This window comes from Gopherus evgoodei, chromosome 12 (genome assembly GCF_007399415.2).
Source record: "Gopherus evgoodei ecotype Sinaloan lineage chromosome 12, rGopEvg1_v1.p, whole genome shotgun sequence".
NCBI classification, from domain to species: domain Eukaryota; kingdom Metazoa; phylum Chordata; order Testudines; family Testudinidae; genus Gopherus; species Gopherus evgoodei.
In genome coordinates, this window is record NC_044333.1 from 42910537 (window position 1) to 42933774 (window position 23238).

Genomic DNA, 23238 nt, shown 5'->3' on the forward strand with positions numbered 1-23238 from the left:
GAGGTGCTTTGCCCCTTTTTTTCCATTGAACCCCAGACCTGCTCAGGGCTTGTAGGTTTGAGCAGAACATTAGCTATTTTGGGGGCTCCATTTCCATTCAGCATTCCTCTATTGTGGAGTGGCTGCGATGGACTAGCTCAGAAGAGAGGCTAGGTTCCATGTCAGGAAAGATGGCCTGACTGGGGATGGCAGAGGTAGGCTGTGGAAAAATCTCCCAGGGGAAGCGGAGGAAGCCTAGTTGTTTGTTTGGGACATTAAAAATTAGTGGCTTGTGCAGTAGCAAGTGCCTTTGGGTGCACAATACTGCCCTGGCAGGAGAGGGAGTAGATCATGGGTTGGCAACCTTTCAGAAGTGCTGTGCTGAGTCTTCATTTATTCACTCTAATTTAAGGTTTCGCGTGCCAGTCATACATTTTAAACTTTTTAGAAGGTCTCTTTCTGTAAGTCTATAATATATAACTAAACTATTGTTGTATGTAAAGTAAATAAGGTTTTAAAAATGTTTAAGAAGCTTCATTTAAAATTAAATTAAAATGCAAAGCCTCCTGGACTGGTGGCCAGGACCCGGGCAGCGTGAGTGCCACTGAAATCAGTTCGCTGTGCCGCCTTCGGCACCTGTGCCATAGGCTGCCTACCCTGAAGTAGATGATCAGACAGTGCAGTGGTGGGGATGAAAAACGTACCTAGATAGAGGAAAGGCCCCTACTCCATGCGAGCCCTGGCACATGGAAAGGAGTGCATGTGCCAGCAAGCTGGACTTTTCCCTCATTAGCCTTGTCTCCTCTCTGTGAGCACTGTGTGTGCTCGTGGGCATGGGACGTCTGCTCCAGTTACCTGTGCCTTGCAGCCAGATGGAACTAAAGGCTTCATTGCTCTTCCCTGACTAGAGACGTAACCATCATTATGGCCATACATCTCTGCAGGGAAGAGAGGCAGCACACGCAGTGCATTGAAAACTAACCTCAGCCATCCAGGAGCACTTGTCTTAGAAAAGGTTTGTGTAGATTTCTGAATTCTGCACAATTGCACACCCTGCTCAGCAAATTGAGACCGCTCCGATGCTGGCTGTTCCTCAGCAAATGACTGGATAGCATAGAAAGGAAACCATTACAATTTCCCTTTTTGGATTAGCTCTAGACTTGAAGGCTAATCAGACTTAAAAAATACCCCTTAGACCAAGCTTGCACACGCAGTCCAGGCTTAATTGTTGCAAAGGGGGAAAAAATATCAAACCAAAACTAGCTGAAGTGTGGGAGGAGTAGGAGAGTTCCTCCATGGAGGCTGGTGGTTGGGCTATTTGCTTTGGCATGAGATCCCAGGTAATGGAGAGGAGTCTTCCCTCCTTCCACATCCTCAAGTTTTCTAACGATATAAATAAGAGCTTGCTGTATTAATTTACTCTAAGTGAATGGAGGTCAGCTCTTGGTTTAGCTGGGTCAGTGATAATTTGAAGAGCGGGGATATGACAGAGCAAGAGAGAGAACATGCTTCCTGCTGACTTTTTTTTCCCTGACACACATACGCATACTTGTACTTCCCCAGTTATTAGCCGTCATCCTTTCCTTGACCATAAGATCTGCCCCCAGCCAGGACTTTCCGTGAATGTATCTACCATTCTGAATTTGTTTGACGAGTGTTGAGGCTTCCTGCTAAGAGCATGGCACTTTTAGGAAGCTGCAGCTGGAGGCTCTTGCTAGTTGCAGAAATGAATTACTTTTGGTGCTGCTGCAGCATAACTTCCTAATCACGCTGCTTGTGCTGCTGTGCACCATGGCCAGAGAATCTCTTATTCAGCAGGATCTGGGTTTGGATGTCCCATGGGTGACCCTTCTTGTCTCTTCCCTGTGTCCTTACCTGCGTGAAGAGAACTGTCCGATTCCTGAGAGGTGACCACATAGGTGATAGTCTGCAAGTGAGAGAGTGTCATACAGTTGTTCACAGAGCAGCATAGTGGAGACTTTGGCCTCCTAAAATCTGTTGGGACTCACATTATTTTCTCTCTGGCTGGCAGGGACCTACTGTGCTCCTGGCCCAAGGGACAGCAGATATTGGACTGGGCAACAAGGGGACTGTTGTGCTCCGGGCCCAATGGCCTGTAGAACCAGGCAGCTGGCACTTTTGTGCCTAGCCCGGGATACCAGCAGTGCAGGGGCCTGGGAAAGGGGTGAGAAGTCCTGCTGTGTTTTGCTTCTGACCCATGACCTGATGGGCATATATGGGGCATGCTGGGGGTGTGAATGTTCTACTGGGCTACTGTCATGGGAGGTACAGGATCCAGCTTGTCTGACTTGTATTTTTCTCTCTCCTTTGTGCAGTGGGTGGAGAGATCCCCCTGGACATGCGGCTGGGGGGCAGGCAACTGGTGTCCGAGGAGCTAATGAACCTGGGTGAGAGCTTCACACAAACAAATGACCATCACTGAAGCTCTTCCAGTGTGCTGTGTGCACAAGTTCACCACAGACAACCTGGACATGCTGGGGCTGCACATGAATGCGGAGCGCAGCCTACCTGAGGAGGAGTGGAAGGCAGTGATGGGGGACTCATACCAGTGCAAATTGTGCCGCTACAACACGCAGCTTCAAGGCAAACTTCCAGCTCACTGCAAAACTGATAAGCATGTGCAGAAGTACAACTAGTAGCGCACATCAAAGAGGGTGGCAAGGCCAATGAGAATGGAGGCTGAAATGTGTGGCCATTGGCACCCCGTGCATCTGAAGTGCAATTGCCTGTGACTACTACACCACAGTCTGGAGAACGCTGCGTCTGCACACACGTTAACTCCAGGCATAGGCCAGCCTGAAGCTGTACAAGGTGAGGCTTGATTCACGCTCTGTCTTCCTTGTAGGGGGACCCGATTGTCAATTCTGAGCTACGGTGAGAGTGGGTATTTGAAATCCACTCAGTCTAGTACCTCCATGGGGCTTGGCCCGCAGGCTCACTGGGATCACATACCTCCTCGCTTGCTCTTTTGCTAGCACTCTTTTGGGCTCCGAAAGCCTTAGGCCAAACTTTTCAAAAGTGATAGTGACTGTTGGGTGCCCAGCTTGAGGGGCTGAGCACCTGTCCTCTGAAAATTAGATCCCTTTAAGGTGTGTCCCATTGCACATCAAAATCATCAGTCCTGTCTGAAAATCGCATCCCAACAACATGGTTTCTCATGCTAATCTCAGAAGGGATTCTGCTAGCTAGGGTTTGCCTTATGTCAGGTTGCCTCATCCCTGCAAACAACTTTCAACAAAGCTACTCCATCCAAGAAGGAACTCCAGTGCAGCGTGCCTCTATGCTAGAATGCATGTGGGGAGTGTCAAGAAGCTGCCAGTGCCCTGTTTCTTTTTGTGCTGTGCAATATGGGAGTGCTGAGGATGTGTTATTGAACCACGCTCTGAGCCTGCTGGGAAAGAAGCAAGACAAATCTGTTGCTATATACATGTAGTTGACTGAGGCACTGGTCAAACTGATAGCTTCCCTAGATGATACATCACAGCCTTTGATTACCACTGCACCTTCCACGTTACACGTTGCTCCATGACTGTTATCTTTGGAGTTTTGTCTTTTTTTCCTCTTGCCTCCCAATTTTCTGGCCTTCATAACCATCTTTTCCTCTCCTGGCTCATTTCTCTCTCTCCTCCCACCTCGCCCGTAAGCTGTAACCCAAGAGGAGCTCCGGATACAGTAAATAGTCCTCTCACTCCGCGAGCAGAATTGCTCCAGACGTTTTTATTGATTTTCATTGGACTTAAGCTTCACCTTTTTCCTCTAATCATCCCATAATGGCTTTAGTATGAACAATCAGTACAAATCGCCATAAATTCTAAGCCGCCTCACTTCGCATACCTTCTACTCACTTACCCATGCTCTGTTCCTCGCTGGCTTCTCATTTTGCTCCAATTTATATTCTGTCTGTCTTTTTTCCTTTCCTTTCCTCTCCTATCCCTGTAACCCTAAAGGTGATCTACAGTTTGGATTAGACTAAGTGGTCTCCGTTTGTACCCTATTTATTCCATTTTAATAACCCTGCCGTGCCTTTTGCTGTTGAGTGTACCTCTCCCATATCAGGTGAGGTTCAAAAACTTTGCATCTCTCCCTGTGTCAATCCCCACCTGCCTAAGGAGGAAATGTGCAGTTTTTAACTAGGGCGTTGATCCAGGAATGGAATTACTCCAGCAATTTCAGGGGGACAGGGGAAAGCGATAGGAGGGGTGAATAGTTTAGCCTGGCTAGAGCAGCTGGAGACTCATGCCCTGAGGAAGCTCCCGGGGGCTGCAGGCCCAGTGGGATGATGACCAGGGCTCCTCTGAACTTTGCTGTTATCAGTGGCATGGCGCAGCTCGGCTCTGAAGATGACTAAGTTCACTCCTATTTCTCTGCTTTCAAGTATCTTATCTTTTAGTAAAGTCAAAGAAGCTGTGGATATGTATTGAAGGGGATTTGCGGTGAAAGTGGGAGCAGGGAGAGATCTCTCGGGGGCTAGGAGAGAACATCTAAATAAAGTGATCTGTCTTCAGAATTAAAAACTCCTGTACCAAGCATCATGATTTCAACTTGTAATAGTCTTTAGATTTGAGTTGTTGTTGTTGTTGTTGTTGTTGTTGTTGTTGTTTGTTGTGTGAGGACAAGACAATGGTGACAGGCTGCAAAATTTCTTGGTTCAGACCCTCTGGCTCTGTTGTGCTCCCTGGTGAGAAAGCAGATTGTGGGCACTGGCTTTGTCCTTCCTTCCGATTCCTGCCAAAACAGGAAAATGATAAATGAAGAGATGGTGCAGGGAACGGTTTTCTAAAACAATATATTGGAGGCTTGTGAAAGGCCTTCCCCAGTCAGGCGAAGGAATTCATTCTCAGGGACACTCGGTAGATTCAGCCCTGAGCACTTAATCACGATTTTAAAATCTCGTTCCTCTTTGAGGTGAGAGTTGCAGTGAAACATTGAAGCAGGAGGGAGCAGGAACTACCTTGGTATCAAAATATCAAACATGGGCACCTACCAGTTTGGCATAGGTATAAAAGTCTGCTAGTGTAGCCACACATTCCATGAAATGCTTGTACGGAATTTATTGCGTTGGTACCCCAACCACTTCCATTGTAAATCGTATAAGTCATGTTGCTCTTCTTAATTAGTTACCATTGTGCTATCCAATGAAAGGAGAGGTTCCCAGAGAGTTTTAGCCCAGCGCATTGATGGATTCGGTGTTCATTTACATGGAAGAAATTGGCTGTAGATAGACAGAGTTGTTCACTGAGGTCCTTAGCTCAAGGTTTCCATTCTTCAGTGTGGTTTTAGTGCCATGGAGCTGTGATAGCTGATGGGTGGAGTTGGAGTGGGGGCAGTTCGTGGACCAGTTTCTCTTCTCTTCTCTCAGCCCTTGGTGTGGTCTGCAGTAAATTGAGATTGATTGGATGTTATTTTTCCTCTTGCTAATGTAATCCATTAGCCTGGCACATGCATAATCAGTTTAGAGCACAGTTAACTGGATGTAATCGAGTTCTTCCCTGTCTGCTAGAGAAAATCCTCTCCAGATGCTGCCTGGGTGAGAGAGCGCACGAAGCTTACCGTGCACAATCCTCCTTACTCTGCCTCTTTGCCGTTTTCCTTTAAATCATGTTGTTGGCCTCTTGGATTGCCCAAGAGCCACTTCAGCAGCAAGTGGCGGAGCTGGAAAATGTGATCCTGAGACCTCGTTAGTCAGCAGCATGACGAGTCTGTGAGTCCTCCCCTGCCGTGCGTCCAGTGCTTTTGGTGAGGATGGAGCTGAGGACTGCTTCGAACTTTAACACAACCTCTTTCCAAGGTCCCAGTATTTCAGGATGTCTTAAGCCCGGTTCCGTCTTACACAGCATTGGTTTATAAGGGGGAGGATTCTTCAGTGAGGGGTTTTGTGTTGGAGTTTCTCTCACTGATAAACATGGAGAGATCGGACAACCTTCCCCCACTCTCCTCTCCCCTCCTCCCCCCAAGTTATCAAACCAGGACTTGTGCTGAAATCCTGGGAGTCCAGAGGAGCACAGCGTTTCTCTCTCATGTCCTTTGTCAGTATATTTTCATACTGTCAGACAAGTTACCCAGAAAGTGCCACTAGTATCATAAATACTTGTTTCGGCTCTAAGTGGAATGAGGTGGACATGCTGGTTCAGGAGATGAAATATTTCCAGTCTAGTTGAGGCAGTGTGGTCTAGAGGAAAAGCATGGGGCTGGGAGCCAAGAGATGGGGATCCATTCCAGGGTCCGGCACTAACTTGCTCCGTTAGCTGGGGCAGATCCCTTCCTATCTCTATAATGTGGGAGCAATAATACTCCTTTTCCTTCAGTGCTCTGAGATTTACAGAGTGTTTCTGATCTTGAGACAGTATGCAGACAGAGAAACTTCTTAACCTGTAAATCATAAACTGAGTTCCAGTTCAGACTAGGTTAGCAAAAGTCATTCAGATTTGGCTTTCCTGTGAAATGTAGGGAGAATGGTATCTCATCTGGCAGCGGGAGATGCATTCCCTGATTCATGGGATAATGCCATTTTATCCAGGACAAGAGGGGCATTTGGGGACAGCTCGAAAGGGTACTGGAGATCTTGGGGAGGTCTTGGTATGGTGAATAGATGAACTGGGTTTACAGAGAGAGGGGTGTTCTAAACGGCCAGCTGACAGTATTTTTTGTCACAAGGAGAGCCCAAAGCCTGGGCACCAGTTTTCCATCCCAGCTCCTACTTGGATTCCCATGTGTTATGTTTCTTTGCAGGAGTCATGTGGAGGAAGGGGAGGGCAGGTTTGAGATACTCTACAAAGGTAATTATTTGGAGAAACCTCATTTGCTTCCTTCATAGAGGTTCTGTGGAGCAGCTTGTGGCCTCCCCTCTTATGCTTTTTTGGGGAGTTTTTAATCTGATGAAAACCAAATGGCTTCAACTCTGTTAATTATCATATCATCTCTACGGTATCACTGGACAAGTAACTGGGATAATAGTGGGAAGGGTCTGGTATGGAAGGCTGTAAAACTCTACAATTTAAAAGGAAACTCTCTGTGCTGGTGGCGCGGCCCAGCCAGGGGCATGTTGCCGCAGCAGGTGCTGCGCTGGAAGGCACGTTTTGCCGCCCTGTACGCCGTTGGCAGCTGGAGCCTCCTGGGCTGCATCCTCTACTACTTCTGGAGCGACCACATGGAGCAGCTGCCGCCCAATGAAGAAAGAACACCTCCAAGGGAAACGCCAGCAGGTGTCTATTTCACATCAACAATAACGTATAAACAGAATGCTGCACATCCTATAACTGGACTGTATGATAATGTGAAATCATCCTTTGCAACTAGTGATGGCCCTGGTCCAGAATAGTAACTAATCCTGAAAATTAGGAATTTGATACGTATACAAGAGAAATGGCTTGCATCAAGATGGCTTGCTTGGACATGAAAAGTCTTTAGTTGAAGAGCAGGTTTTATCTATTTCAATTTAAACATACACACGCGCACACACTCTCTCTCTCTCCTGCACCCCCCCCCCAAAAAAAAAAACAACAAACCCCAGAATGATTTGCAAAGCCTAGTAAACGGTTTCAACTCTGTTAAAGACAGAATTTTTTCCCCAAAACTCTTACAGGGCTGAAATATTAAAAAACTTACAAATTATTAAACTTCCTGTAATTAAAAACTCTCTGCTCTCCCCCACTACCCGCCTGCTTCTTCCGTCCTGAAACAAAGTGTATAGTTTATGCCTCACCTTCTTTCTCTGTGATCCCTACAGATGTTCAGGCACTTGCCTAAGACAGCCAAGCTAATGTACAGTTTCTGAAGTGCAGCTCCCTACAAGGGAAGCATGGAGATGGCTTAATACCAGTGCTCTGCATCATGTAACAGCCACTGGCTTGTTACAGCTCACTTTCTGGTCAGTGTTTTTGCCATGAAAAATCTGTTACCCCAAGCAGGTAGGTAGAGACCCTTCCAGACTCCTTACACATGAGATTCCAACAGGGTCCACCACTAGGGGAGAAGTTGGGACCTATCCAAATCCATTGTCGTGACAGGGCTTATTCATGGGCACCTTTGCTAGGAGAGAGACTGAGACAAAGCAGTATCTTCCATATAGGAAGGGTGCAAGTATAGATTACACTAGAGCCTATTTTACAGACAAAGTTTCCAGTGGGAATTAATTCACTAGAGTAGGAGCGGAGGCTGAAGCTTCCTGCAGAATGTTTTACAATAAGCTCTCTGTGAAGATCTCTTTGAAGTGTAAAAAGTTGGGTTAGAGCCAGAGCCTAGGCTGGGAGCACTGGAGGGACACACAGCGTAGCATGTTTATCAAAGTAATCAGTGTCCCATATCCTTGCCCTGCATTCTTTGCAGTGGCTATCTCAGTATTATGCAGGGAATGGGTGACTTGGAGAGGAGGCATCCTTCAATGACATGCTGGCTGTAGAAAGTTATATAGAGAGGTTCTTCATTAACCTGTAGCACCTGTGCAGTGGGAAGAGGAAACGTTTCCTTGGTGCCGGTGGAGTTACCTGCAGACCGTCGCTTCTTCGTTGAAGCTGTTGTTCCAGTTCACTGTGTGCTGTGCTGGAGACTCACCCCAGACTCCTTTGGCTCAGAGGAGAGAGACATCTGGTGAGGCAGGCTCAGTGCTGCTGTCTTCATGGGCAGAGAAGCTCTGGAAGCGAGGTGCTTGCTGAAGGTCATGTGCCAGGAGCTCATCCTTAATTGCCTTTGTTTAGCAAAGAAAAGGACCTAGCACGGGGTACTCAAACTGGAGGTTGTGACCCCTCAGTTACATGGGGGGGTCACAAGCTGTCAGCTCTGTGGGGCTGACAGCCCCGAGCACCTGTTAAATTAAATTACTCCCTGCTTTTAATTGATATGGGTAGGGGGTCCACACTCAGTGGCTTGCTGTGTGAAAGGGGTCACCGATACAAAAAGTTTGAAACCCACTGACCTACCATGCTGTGAGTTCCCTGTTCTCTGTGGGGAGAAGGGGATGTTTCTTCTTCGAGTGCTTGCTCATATCAATTCCAATTAGGTGTGCGTGCGCTGCGTGCACGATCGTCGGAGAGATTTTTAACCCTAGCAACATCGGTGGGATCGGCTGGGTCACCCCCTGGAGTGGGCATCGTTATGGTGCCGGATATTACCCCTGCCGACCCAACAAGCCCCATTCAGTTCCATCTTACCACCGGGAAACCGCCCGTGACGGTCGTTGGAACTGGTGGAGCACGTTTAGTTGCTGATCTCCACATCCCTAGCTTCTTGGTAGTTCTTTATAAATAGTTGTTGATATTTCAATAGTTTACAAGTATAGTTCGTTCTTAGTCGTTTGTGTATAGGTAGTGTAGATAGTTGTTGGGGGTATCGGGGATTTTCCCTTTCTTCCACCTCAGTTGGGGCTGGGGCTTCATCGCCAGGTCACCGGGGTTCAAACTTGTGGCTTGGCGTGATCCCACAGGGGATCCCATGAATCGCCTGTCTCAATCTACCTCGGGGCATCCCACCTTGCCCTGATAAGTGCCGCATTTGTAAGTCCTTTAAACCTAGAACGAAAAAGGAATGGGACTTTTGAAGTAGCTCCTCCTGTCCAGCACCCTCGGTACCGAGCACGGGACAAACTACATCAGTTCGAAGTGCTCCTTCAGCTCCAGGGCGCTCTGATATCGCAAAAGACACCTGGCACCGGGCCCCTCCGGCACTGATGACTTCTCGGCACCGATCCTTATCTCCGCAGCCCAGGAAACAGCACAAGACTCCTGCTTCCTCGGCACCATCAGTGCCTCAGCTGGAGCAACTGCCCACATTGGATCACCTAGCTGGTAACGGCACTGTCGATTCTGGTCCCGCAAGGGTCATCGAGTCCGGTGACCCAAAGCTCCCTGGTGCGCGCCATGGTTGAGCTCGGTCTCCCATCAACCCCGGAGACTTTCTCCAGAGTGCATGAACTTACTGCTCTTACGGAGCCATGTCTGCCTCAACCCCCGGCACCACTGGTGTGGGTTATACGCTCCATAGACAAGCCTGCCCTGATGAGGCCGCCATCCATGGGAGTAGCTGAGAGGCACCGATCCAGATCTCAATCCCACCGACAATCCCAGTCTCACCGCCGATCCCGGTCCCAACGCTGCTCACAGTCCCGGCACCGCTCTCCATTGCGGTACCGGTCGCACTCACGGCACCGCTCAGCCTCTCGTTCGCCTGCCCGGTACATCCGGTACCGATCAGGCTCCCGGCACTGTTCCCAGCACTGTTCCTCCCGCAGCCATTCTCGGCAAAGGACATCGAGGTCCTGGTCGACTCCCGGCACCGCTACGGTTTTAGGTCCCGGTCCCAATCACAGTACCGGTACAGCTCCTGGTACCGCTCCCTGGTGCCATCCCGCGACCTGCCAGCTCGGGACACGTCGCCCGCTCAAGGACTCTCAGCACCACCTTGGCCTTCAAGACACACTTCAGCGTCGTCTCAGGCCGGTAGCGGGTATTACGCACGGGGTCGTGACTTGGAGGCAGCCAGCCACACCTTTCCAGAGGACCAAGTCATGAACAAGGTCCCACCCTGGTGTCCTTCTGGACCCTTGGGCGTAATCATGAAGCCCAGGGGGGTTTCCCCTGGCTGCACCATGATCTGCCCCCTCGGAACACCGCATGCCGAGGCGATTGTAAGCTGACCTCCCCCCTTGGGCACAGATAATGCTGCTGAGCCACCAGTAGATACCCAGGCCCCACCTGCATCTGACGCTGGTCCCCAAGAGCAGGAGCCCCCACAGGACCCTCTCGTCCCTGGCCTCTCCTCCTCCTCCTCACCTGATGAGGCGGTGGCGGGCATGTCCTCCTCTGGCCCTCCCCCAGTTGATCTGAGGGCTCATCAAGACCTTCTGCGAAGGGTGACCCAGAATATGAACTTACAGGTGGAGGAGGTCCCTGATATAGAGGACCCAGTGGTAGACATTTTATCAGCAGACACCCCTACCAGGGTGGCCCTGCTCTTTATCTGCACTATACAAGCTAACACGGATACGATCTGGCAATCCCCAGCCTCCATTCCTCCCATGGCCAGAGGGGTCGAGAGGAAGTACATGGTACTTTCTAAAGGGTACGAATACTTATATGTGCACCCTCACCTTTGCTCCTTAGTGGTGCAATCTGTGAACGAAAGGGAGCGACATGGCCAGCAGGCCCCTGCCCCCAAGTCTGAGGAGGCTAGACGCCTGGACTTGTTTGGCCGCAAAATTTACTCGGCAGGGAGCCTACAGCTTAAGGTGGCAAACGAGCAAGCCCTTCTACGCCAGTATAACGACAATACCTGGACTTGTATGGCGAAATTCACAAAGCTTATTCCACAGGAGTCTCACCAAGATTTTGCGGCCCTGCTGGAAGAGGGGAAGAAGGTAGCGAGAACCTCCCTCCAAGCTTCTTTGGATGCAGCGGATTCCGCTGCCAGAACTCTGGCTTCAGGAGTCGCGATGAGGCGAATCTCCTGGCTCCAGATGTCAGGCCTTCCACCTGAGCTACAGCAGACCATACAGGACTTGCCCTTTGAAGGCCAGGGGCCATTTTCTGAGAAAACTGACCCTAGGCTTCAAAGCCTGAAGGACAACAGAATAATTATGCGTTCCCTGGAGATGCACACCCCAGTGACACAGCGCAGGCCGTTCCGCCCCCAGTCTCAGCGTGCCTACCCCCCACCTAGGCCACGACAGGACTTCGGCAGAAGACACGGCTGGGGCAATCACAGGAGGCAGTCTGGTTCCCAAGGGGGTCAGAACCAGGCCCCCCCCAAACCACTGGCAGGGCCCAAACAAAACTTTTGAAGGGGCGCCTGAGGACGGTGCCCCAGTCCTTTTCCCGGATTCTTTTCCTCCCTTCTACAACCACCTCTCCTATTTCCTGCCTGCGTGGTCCCGATTGACATCAAATCGTTGGGTTCTGCGCACAGTGGAATTGGGGTACCACCTTCAGTTTGTTTCGCCCTCACCTTTCCACTCCCCTCTTCCGTCCCTCTTCAGGGACTCCTCTCACGAGCAAGCACTCTTACGGGAGGTCCAGATGCTCCTAGCCATGGGAGTTATAGAGGAGGTACCAAAAGACCTGAGGGGCAAGGGATTTTATTCCCTCTGCTTCCTAGTTCCCAAAGCAAAGGGAGGTCTAAGACCGTCTAGACCTGTGAGGCCTCAACAAATTCATGATAAAGTTGAAGTTCCGCATGGTCTCCCTGGGAACGGTTATGCCGTCCTTGGATCCATGAGATTAGGACGCTGCCCTCGATATGCAGGACGTGTATTTCCACATTGCGATTTACCCACTACACAGGCAGTACCTTCGCTTTGTGGTCAACCAGCAGCACTTTCAATTTACGGTCCTTCCGTTTGGCTTCTCTCCGGCCCCACGAGTTTTTTACGAAATGTATGGCCATTGTCGCAGCCTCCCTCCACCGTCATCGAGTGCACGTCTTCCCGTATTTTGACGATTGGCTCATTTTGAGGCATCTCCAAGATGCAAGTGCAGCGCCACGTGGGTATCATCAAAGATCTCTTCAGCCAACTAGGCCTGATGATCAACCTCGAGAAGTCCACTCTGGTGCCCACTCAGAGGATAGACTTCATTGGAGCGATTCTGGACTCCCAATCTCGCCAGAGCCTGCCTACCTCAGCCTTGATTTCGAGGCTATCGTAACAATAATCCGAGGCCTCCACAGCTTCCCAGCGGTCTCGGTCCGCACTTATCTCGGTCTCCTAGGCCATATGGCCGCCTGTACTTTCGTGACCAAACACGCCAGACTACATCTCCGTCCTCTTCAAACTTGGCTTGCCTTAGCATACCGGCCAGGCCGCAACAGCCTGGACACGATCCTCACGGTTCCCAAGGTCATATTGGGCTCCTTGGCCTGGTGGATGTCTCCCACCCTGGTCTGTGCAGGGATGCCATTCCTCCCACCACAACTGTCAATGGCCCTAACCACGGATGCGTCATCTCTGGGTTGGGGCGCCCACCTTGAGGGTCTCCATACTCAAGGCCTCTGGTCAGCTCAAGGACTGACCCTGCATATCAATGTGCAGGAGCTAAGGGCAGTTGGTCTAGCGTGCCAGGTGTTTCGGGAGCATCTCCAAGGCCGTTGTGTCTCAGTGTTCATGGACAACACAACGGCCATGTTTTACATAAACAAGCAGGGCGGGGCACGCTTCTCCCTCCTTTGTCAGGAAGCCATTCACCTTTGGGAGTTTTGTGTAGCCCATTCCATTGATCTGGTAGCATCCTTTCTCCCGGGGGCTCAGAACACCCTAGCGGATCACCCCAGCAGATCCTTTCTGTCTCATGGTGGTTGATTCGTCCAGAAGTCATCCAGTCTGTTTTCTGGAAGTAAGGCTTTCCCCACATAGACCTCTTCGCCTCTCACAAGAATTGGAAACGCTACGTGTTCTGCTCCTTCCAGGGATGCTCCCGGGCTCCCTCTCGGATGCATTCTTGATAACGTGGAAAGACCATCTCCTCTACGTCTTTCCACCGTTCCTGCTGGTCCACAGGGTCCTTCTCAAGATCCGCAGAGACAAGGGCCGTTTGATTCTGATCACTCCAGCATGGCCGAGACAACACTGATACGCCATGTTGTTCGACCTGTCGGTGACCGACCCAATCCCCCTACCTCTCTGGCTGGATCTCATTACTCAAGACCACGGCAGACTTCACCACCCAGACCTGCAGTCCCTTCACCTCACAGCATGGATGCTGCATGGTTAAGCCAGTCCGAGTTACGTTGCTCCGCCTCGGTCCAGCAGGTGCTCCTGGGTAGTAGGAAGCCTTCCACTAGGTTGACATACCTGGCCGAGTGGAAGCGTTTCTCCTGTTGGTGTGCTCAGCATAATACTGTCCTCATGCAGGCACCAGTTCCTACTGTCCTGGAGTATCTCTGGTCCCTAAAACAGCGCGGCCTAGAGGTCTCATCCATAAAGTTTCACTTCTAGCCTTCCATCCGGGGGACAACAGGTGCTCTGTGTTTTCGGACCCCATAGTTTCCAGGTTCCTCAAGGGCCTGGAACGTTTATACCCACTGATTCGACGCCCATCCCCAACGTGGGACCTCAATCTGGTTCTATCCAGACTCATGGATGCTCCCTTCAAGCCGTTAGCCACCTGTTCGCTGCTGTACCTGTCCTGGAAGACAGCCTTTCTCGTCACCATTACATCGGCAAGGCGGGTATCCGAGCTTCAGGCCCTCACAGCAGACCCTCCATATACAGTGTTTCATAAGGACAAGGTACAGCTGCAACCTCACGCCGCCTTCCTCCATAAGGTGGTGTCTGCCTTCCATGTCAACCAGGACATCTTCCTCCCAGTCTTCTTCCCGAAACCGCATTCCTCACGTCGGGAACAGCAGTTGCAGTTCGTAGGGCTCTCACCTTTTACATCGAAAGAACAAAGCCCTTTCAAAAGTCTTCCCAACTTTTCGTAGCGGTGTCAGACTGGATAAAGGGCCTTCCGCTTTTCTCGCAGTGAATTTCATCTTGGGTGACGTCTTGCATCCGTGCCTGTTGTGAGTTGGCTCACGTCCCAACTAGCCACCTCACTGCTCATTCTACTCAGGCCCAAGCTTCATCTGCCGCCTTCCTGGCCCACGTACCCGTCCAGGAGATATGTCGGGCAGCGACTTGGTCATCTGTGCACACCTTCACATCACACTACGGATTGGTACAACAGTCCAGAGATGACACGGCATTTGGTATAGCAGTTTTGCATTCTGCAACATCTCACTCCGACCCCACTGCCTAGGTAAGGCTTGGGAATCACCTAATTGGAATGGATATGAGCAAGCACTCGAAGAAGAAAAGACGGTTGCTCACCTTTGTAACTTCTTGTTCTTTGAGACGTGTTGCTCATATCCGTTCCAAACCCACCCTCCTTCCCCTCTGTTGGAGTAGCCGGCAAGAAGGCACTGAAGTGCCGTTGGGTTGGCAGGGGTATATATCCGGCGCTATAGCGGGGCCACTCCAGGGGGCGACCCAACTGACCCAGTGAGTGTTGCTAGGATAAAAATCTTCTGACGAGTATGCACGTGGCACGCGCACACACCTAATTGGAATGGATATGAGCAACACATCTCAAAGAACAACAGTTACAAAGGTGAGTAACCGTCCTTTTTATATCTCCCCTGCTTTCTGCTAGATGTATGAGGCCGCAGTAGGGTACCCTGTGACTCACGCTCTGCCTTTGGAACCTGTGGTTCTCACACCTTGTTTTAATATAGCTGGGTTTGTCTTCGCTTTTATCAAAGGTTAAAATAGGGCCAGTTGTTGCAGAAGGTGAAGTGTCAGGCAGGGCTCCTGTATGCTTGAAGTGGAGTTAGTACCACCCGGATGGGCATGGTATAAGAAACTACCAGAGAAGAACTGGAGTTTCACCATCCTCATGTTTCTCCCCCCTTATTCAGGGGACACTTGTTCTCACACTTGAATGGTTTGCAGTCAGCACTTTTGCGAAGAATATCCTTTCTTGCATCACAGTAAACCAGCTTTTTCCTCTGTATAGTGTCTCTGATCTCAAAGAATTAAATACATTTCCTGAAGGAGAACTCTATGGAGCTCAAAAGCTTCTGTCTTTTACCAAGAAAAGTTAGTCCAATAAAAGGTATTATTTCATCCATCTTGTTTCTTACAAATGAATAGTCACTTCACATTCCACTTGAAAAGCAGCCATTTCACATTGTAATCCACAGCGGTTTAGGGTAAGGACAAGCAGTTAGGAAGAATTATCCAGTTAAACTGCAAAGGACTTCTATGGATGCAGAAAGTAATTTCCCAGGTTGGAACTGGGCCAGAAGACCAGAGTTAACTGCTCTTGCAAAAAGTGTCAATGGAACTGTAATGCCTACCTACACCACAGCACCGCCTCGCCACAGCTTGGCTTGTTGTTAGAGCCCCAGATGGATACATCTGATCGATCTGCAAAAATGGTCCATGGATATCCACATCTGCTCTGAATGGTAGCCGCGTTAGTCTGTATCAGCAAAAACAATGAGGAGTCCTTGTGGCACCTTAGAGACTTAAGAATCTTATTTGGGGATAAGCTTTTGTAGGCTAGAACCCATTTCATCAGATGCATGGAGTGGAAAATATAGAGGCAGGTATAAATACATAAAAAGATGGGAGTTGCCTTACTAAGTGTGAGGTCAGTCTAACAAGACAGATCAATTGACGGCTGGATACTAAGGGAGGAAAAATAACTTTTGTAGTGGTAATGAGAGTGGCCCATTTCGAACAATTGACCAGAAGGTGTGAGTAACAGTAGGGGAAAATTAGTATAGGGGAAGTTAGGTTTAGGTTTTATAATAACCCAACCACTCCCAGTCTTTATTCAGGCCTAATGTAATGGTGCCCAGTCTGCAAATTAATTCCAGTTCTGCAGTTTCATGTTGGAGTCTGTTTGTTTTTGAAGTTTTTTGTTGAAGAATGGCCACTTTTAGGTCTGTAATCGGGTGGCCAGGGAGATTGAAGTGCTCTCCTACTGGTTTTTGAATGTTATGATTCCTGATGTCAGATTTGTGTCCATTTTATTCTTTTCCGTAGAGACTGTCCAGTTTGGCCACTGTACATGGCAGAGGGGCATTGCTGGCATATGATGGCATATGTCACATTGGTAGATGTGCAGGTGAATGAGCCCCTGATGGTGTGGCTGATGTGATTAGGTCCTTTGATGGTGTCCCTTGAATAGATATGTGGACAGAATTGGCACTGGGGTTTGTTGCAGGGTTTGATTCCTGGGCTGATATCTTTGTTGCGTGGTGTGTAGTTGCTGGTGAGTATTTGCTTTAGGTTGGGGGGCTGCCTGTAAGTGAGGACATCTGCTCTGCGGATAGCCACAGATTTTCAGGGCTCTACTCATTAGGTTACTGCTGGCTCAGAGGGAAGATTCCTGCCAGCTGAATCACTGGCACCACTTCTTGTTGCACCCAGGTATTTTTTTGAGGTCTCTCAGTCAAGTGCTGATTTCTAGACAAATACTTGCTGGTTTTAAGATCAGTGTTTTTATCCCAGAGTGCAGACCAGAGAAAAGAGAATTTATCCACTTACAGAAATGTTGTGTAGGTTTCCTTAGCCCAAATAAAGCTTCTGAACTGAAATGGGTTTGAGGACTGGAGTGAGCTTCAAAATCTAGAACAAGCGTCTGCGCGACACTAAACTCGGAGCTGGACCAACCTGCTCGTGAGCTATAGCAAGCTCTCATGTTAGAATTGGCTCCTCACCAAGGCATGCTCCTGCCTCCTCTGAGCTCCCAGTAGTCTGGGCGCAGATGAAGAGTTGTGCTTGTGGGCTCTGTGGCCCACCTGAGAAGTTTGGGTATTATGCCATCGGGTCTTGCAACACTCATGCTATGCAGTGTTTTTATCGGGGACCAAATCTCTTCCAACATGCGTACATCTATACAGGTTTCAGAGTCTGGGATTGCATTTACTACTAATGTTTCCAGGTCTGGGCATGGAGTTGCTTCAGGATGCTTAAGTGCAGTCTCATAATATTTTCCCTTTTTTCAGACCTTTTTCTTGGGATGAGAATGTTTTACCATTAGCCATATTTTGTCAGGCATAAACCCCATGCGAAGTCCAGTTTTGGATCGAAGTGATCAAATAGCTTTCAATGCAGACCGTTATTTATTAGATCTTATTCCCTCTTCTGCCTAGTTCTCAAAATAAGCTTCACAATCCACTTTTGCTCTTGCCCCCAAAATACTTGTAAATGTTTGTTTAGCAGCATCATGGCACTATATGGCCTCCGACATCTTTTGCAGAATTTGAAAAGTCTCATCAGATAGGCAAGGGCATCATTACAGCGTTTCAGTTTTGGAATGGTGTCTATAGCTTCTCGGATGACTCTGATTCTGGCTTTCCCAGCTGATTCTTTGTTATCTGGGAGAGCACTAAGTACATCGGATAGAGTACTCTGTCCCAGTCCATAACCGAAGCGCCCCAGACTGCCAGAACAACAGATGCAAAACCTGGAGACGTATCAATGATTAACACTCTCCACAACACCCTTTTCAAGATCCATGGTTCTACACATGCTCCGCACAACAGGTGGTGTACCTCATCCAGTGCACTACATGCCCCAATAACCATGTCAGGTTTCACGCACAATCACTACGCTCTCAGATGAACTCACACAGGAAAATGATAAAAGACAAAAGCATCCTGTCACCAGTGGGTGGACATTTCACAAAGTGACTCTCTGTATCTGACCTACCAGTCCTCATCCTCAAAGGAAACCTGCATGACACTTTCAAAAGACGAGCCTGGGAGCGTAAATTCATAATTTTGCTAGACACTAAAAATCCTGGTCTTGATAGAGACACTGGATTTATGGCTTATTACAACAATCTGTAACCCGCAACCTCCCCCCCTTTTGTCCTACGACTACAGGGGTGTTAACAGGCCCCTTAGAATATACGATAACTATTTACACTAACCTATCTGTTCGCCCTTGTATTTAGCTGTTACGTTCTGAGAACCATTCCCAGTTCTGAAGAAGAGCTCCGTGAGTCTAAAAAGCCTGTCTCTCCCACCAACAGAAGTTGGTCCAATAACAGATATTATCTCACCCACCTTGTCCCTTGAATATCCTGGGACTGATATGGCTATAATTATTGCATAACAGTACACAGTGGTCAGCCAGGAAGATAAGTGACTCCCATCTCCTGTCTTGTAGAACTTGTCTTAATGCATGTCACTTCTGGGTGACCTGCCTTTAACTGCAAGGACTTAAGAGCATGTGGGCATATACACACATACTCCTCTTCCTTACGTGTTATGCCCATGTATGTTTCACAAAAATTATGTTGACCAGGCTTTCAGTGGAAACCTTGTGATGCTGCTCTTTGTTGAACTAGAATGTGAATACCAGAGCTGCAGGGCGTTGCAATCCTTATGCACTCCTGCGCCCTCTGCCAGTTGGCATCAAGAGGTCCTTGGGTCACACATTCTCCTCCACCTGACTGAGAATGGGGTGTGTCTGCGGGTAACAAACACAGTAGCCTCTCCCCCAAGTCTAAATAAAACTCCACCAACACATTTTCCCCCAAGTAAAACATCCCTGTATCTCTGCATTTAAGGAAGGAAGGATAAATCAACCCTTCAATGAACAGGCTGCAGTTGGATTCTACTTTGCTTTCTCCGCTTGGGACTCATTAAGGAATTTTAATACAGGTAACTTATATTATCCATTTAACTCTTTCAAAAACCTAACCCTGGGGCCTTCACACTCCCTGTGCCAGCCTGCTCCACCACATTACTCTGGCAGTAAAATAGATTTTTGCATTTAATGTTGTAATACAAAAATACCTTAACATAGGACCAGCAACCATGTTCCCTATGTTTGCCCCTTAGGGAGGGGTTGGGACTGAATGAATTTAGAGTGTAAAACCACTTGTAAAATACTTCATTTATTCAAAAATTCAAGTCAGACAATTTTTTAACACACGTTTTGTCCCTGCTTTTACAATATTGTAGTATATCCTGACCCATATTCAGCTAATGTCCTAAGGAGGCAAATTTGGTTTGCATAGTGATGAAACTGAAGAAGTACTGAAGATAAGAGACCAAATAGACTCCAAAGGCAACTGGAGTGAGCAATCCAAAGTCGAAGGGTTGGGAATATTGGAGCAGAGCAGCCTCCCAACCCTTCTGTCTACTTATTAAAGTAAAATTCAAACTCCAAATTGTCAAGGAAGATTTAGAATTCAGTCCAAAATGTTTCTCTCCATTTTTTTGGCCAGTCTTTGACCCTAATCGTAGGAACGGTGGAAGAAGTTCTTATTGCCTCGGTCACCATTGCTTCACAGACAAGTGTGAACAATCCTTTTGGGCCTGGCTTCTCTTTGTCACCGAAGCAAGGGGAGGGGGGGGAGAGCAGGAGGGCTTAAGGGATTCTTTCCTAGCTGCCCAGGCTTTGCTTGTTATCTCCACAACTAGGGATTGTAAATTGTGAGCAGAGCATAACCCGAGCCCTGTACGGCACTGCACAATGCCCATGCTCATCTGAGTTCACACTTCATTATTTCTCAGTGTAAGCTGAGAACGTATCTGAGTGTTTTGTTGAAATGCTACAAAGTAGTGTCTGCTCATCCTACCGTGCCGTATCTGTCCCAAACCCTGTCTTCAGCAGAATGAGCTAGTACTCTCAACGCCAGCCACCAGACTGCAGACCAAGGATTGAAGGAAGGCAGTTCAGGGAGGCAACTTCTTGCCAGTTTGCTATACTGCTGATTCTCTTGAGTCTGAATCAAACAGCGTGGAGTTGCACTCTGAAGATTCTGATTACTGACTGGAATCCGTCAACCATGGTGGTTGTTTGGAACACCTGCTAATGACAGCTCTGGGTTTCGGAACCACATCAGAAGAGGCCCTGAGCTCTGTCTCTGATCAGTCAGAGTGGAATGAAACAGATATAGATGTACTCACTTGCATATATTTACTCTCTCTGATTACAGCTGCAGATTTGGCATTGTGAGAAGTTCTAATTGGGAGAGTTAAAATGAAGTTTACTAGAGCTTGGTATCAGGAGGTCTGTGATCCCAAGGCTCTCTGGAGGCATACCCTATTTAAAGTGCTAAGAAGACAATCGTGCCATTGCTTAAGCCTGGGCCTAAGAGATTCCCTGTAGTGGGTGGGTCTATGAGACAGGAGTACTACATCTGTAAGAGATCAGAATAGGCAAATCCAGACACCCTGTGGCATGTTTGCACTGCAAACCATCTGCTAGGCAGCTTGCCGTTCCAGAAGAAGCACATCCATTCATAGAATCACTTCTTGCCATCTGCCTGAGTCCATAGTCCCAAATGGCTAGGCCGAGGCCCTACTCTCACATTCCTACCTTGCAGAGTACGCCATGACAGATGCTTGAGAGATGCTGTTTGGAATATTTAACTGCTTTGCTTTTTTCCCCTCTCTGGCTCTCATTTCCAGGTGAAATGGGTACCAGTGTCCTTGCCAGAATTTGAGGCTGCAGTAGCTACAGACATGTTGCAGGCAGTGTGTGACTACAGGATCTTTTGGTGCCTTCTCCCCTGCTTATATTTATTCAATAATATCGCAAGCCCTAAAGTCTCTCTTGAAGCTGAGCCCTTTGTGCTGTGCTTTTCCTAATAGCAAATAATAACTTAATGCCATGAAGTCACAATCGCACTTGTGTAACCAATAAAAATGGGTTTGTCCCTGTACAATAGTTAAACTGTTCAACTCTTGTTCAGGGTGACCATTGAACAGATGTGTTCAGCAATGGGTCAGTTTCCTAGTGTGTGTGGATCTTGGTGTGCTCCCTACCCAGAGGGGGATCAGTGTGATGTAGGATTGGCTCTTGATTTGTCATCATCTGTTAGAAATACCACTTCACAAGTCAGCTTCATCCCATGATATCGCCTAAGACAAGTGTGCTTTGGACAGTGCTGTGCAACTAATTACAGCTATAGTTTGAAAAGTGCCTATGGAAATCGTATTTGTGGTTCTCTGTAATCTGATCCTATGTAAAAAGTGCTTAGTTTACAACTAAAAAGATGGTTTCTTCGGACTGCCAGCCCTGCAAGTTCAGCCTGCCCTTGAAGAATCTTGTGGGTTCTTTCCCTCTTATACATCATTACTTGCAATAAAAGTTCCACAAATCTAATTTGCACTTGTGCAAACCAAATGTCTTTAAATTGTGCTTTAGTTACACCAGTGCAGCCATCAGTGGTTCACACAGGTGTGTCTGCTTGGAACTTAATAAAAAGTCTGTTGCTGATGCACAAGGAGGAATGACTCCAGCTCATTCAGTCTGACCACTCTTGGCTCTTTAGAGCTAAGAAACATTAAAACAACGAGGAGTCCTTGTGTCACCTTAGAGACTAACAGATTTAGTTGGGCATAAGCTTTCATAGGCTAAAACTTAACTTCATCACATGCATGGAGTGAAAAATACAGGAGCAGGTATAAATACATGAAAGGATGGGGTTTGCTTTACCAAGTGTGAGGTCAGACTAACGAGAAATCAGTTAACAGCAAGATACCAAGGGAGGAAAAATAACTTTTGACGTTATTAGCACTGTAGTGCTAATAAGCAATGATCATATAAACACCACCCTTACTGAAAACCTATTACCCGCTATATTTATCTACATGCTTCCAGCTTTCATCCAGACCACATCACACGATCCATTGTGTGCAGCCAAGCTCTAAGATACAACTGCATTTGCTCCAATCCCTCAGACAAACACCTACAAGATCTCTATTAATTGTTCTTAAAATGACAATACCCACCTGCTGAAGTGAAGAAACAGATTGACAGAGTCAGAAGGATACCCAGAAGTCACCTACTCCAGGACAGACCCAACAAAAAAAAGTAAAAGAACGCCATTAGCCGTCACCTAGAGCCCCCAACTAAAACCTCTCCAGCGCATCATCAGGGATCTACAACCTATCCTGAAGGACGATCCCTCACTCTCTCAGATCTTGGGAGACAGGCCACTCCTCGCCTACAGACAGCCCGACAACCTGAAGCAAATACTCACCAGCAACCGCACACCACACAACAAAAACACCAACCCAGGAACCAAACCCTGCTACAAACCCCAGTGCCATCTCTGTCCACATATCTATTCAAGGGACACCATCAAAGGACCTAACTGCATTAGCCACACCATCTGGGGCTTGTTCACCTGCACATCTACCAATGTGATAAGGTGGAGATGGACATAGGAGATGGAAATGTTGAGTGTCTCTGGGTTAGGCTAAAAGGGGTAAAAAACACACGTGATGTCGTGCTGGGAGTCTACTACAGGCCACCTAATCAGGTGGAAGAGGTGGATGAGGCTTTTTTCAAACAACTAACAAAATCATCCAAAGCCCAAGATTTGGTGGTGATGGGGGACTTCAACTATCCAGATATATGTTGGGAAAATAACACCGCGGGGCACAGACTATCCAATAAGTTCCTGGACTACATTGCAGACAACTTTTTATTTCAGAAAGTTGAAAAAGCTACTGGGGGGAAGCTGTTCTAGACTTGATTTTAACTAATAGGGAGGAACTTGTTGAGAATTTGAAAGTAGAAGGAAGCTTGGGTGAAAGTGATCATGAAATCATAGAGTTTGCAATTCTAAGGAAGGGTAGAAAGGAGTACAGCAGAATAGAGACAATGGATTTCAGGAAGGCGGATTTTGGTAAGCTCAGAGAGCTGATAGGTAAGGTCCCATGGGAATCAAGACTGAGGGGAAAAACAACTGAGGAGAGTTGGCAGTTTTTCAAAGGGACGCTATTAAGGGCCCA

At 48.1% G+C, this 23238-nt stretch overlaps 1 protein-coding gene across 1 annotated transcript in view; it reads left to right on the top strand.

Moving 5' to 3' along the window:
• The window catches only part of ZFHX3 (zinc finger homeobox 3), a 233352-nt gene that overhangs the window by 30196 nt on the left and 179918 nt on the right, over positions 1–23238 (top strand). Inside the window, 5 exon segments of the mRNA XM_030581651.1 lie at positions 2316–2408; positions 2411–2443; positions 2446–2628; positions 2631–2668; positions 2671–2811. Coding sequence (XP_030437511.1) covers positions 2316–2408; positions 2411–2443; positions 2446–2628; positions 2631–2668; positions 2671–2811 — 488 coding nt within the window.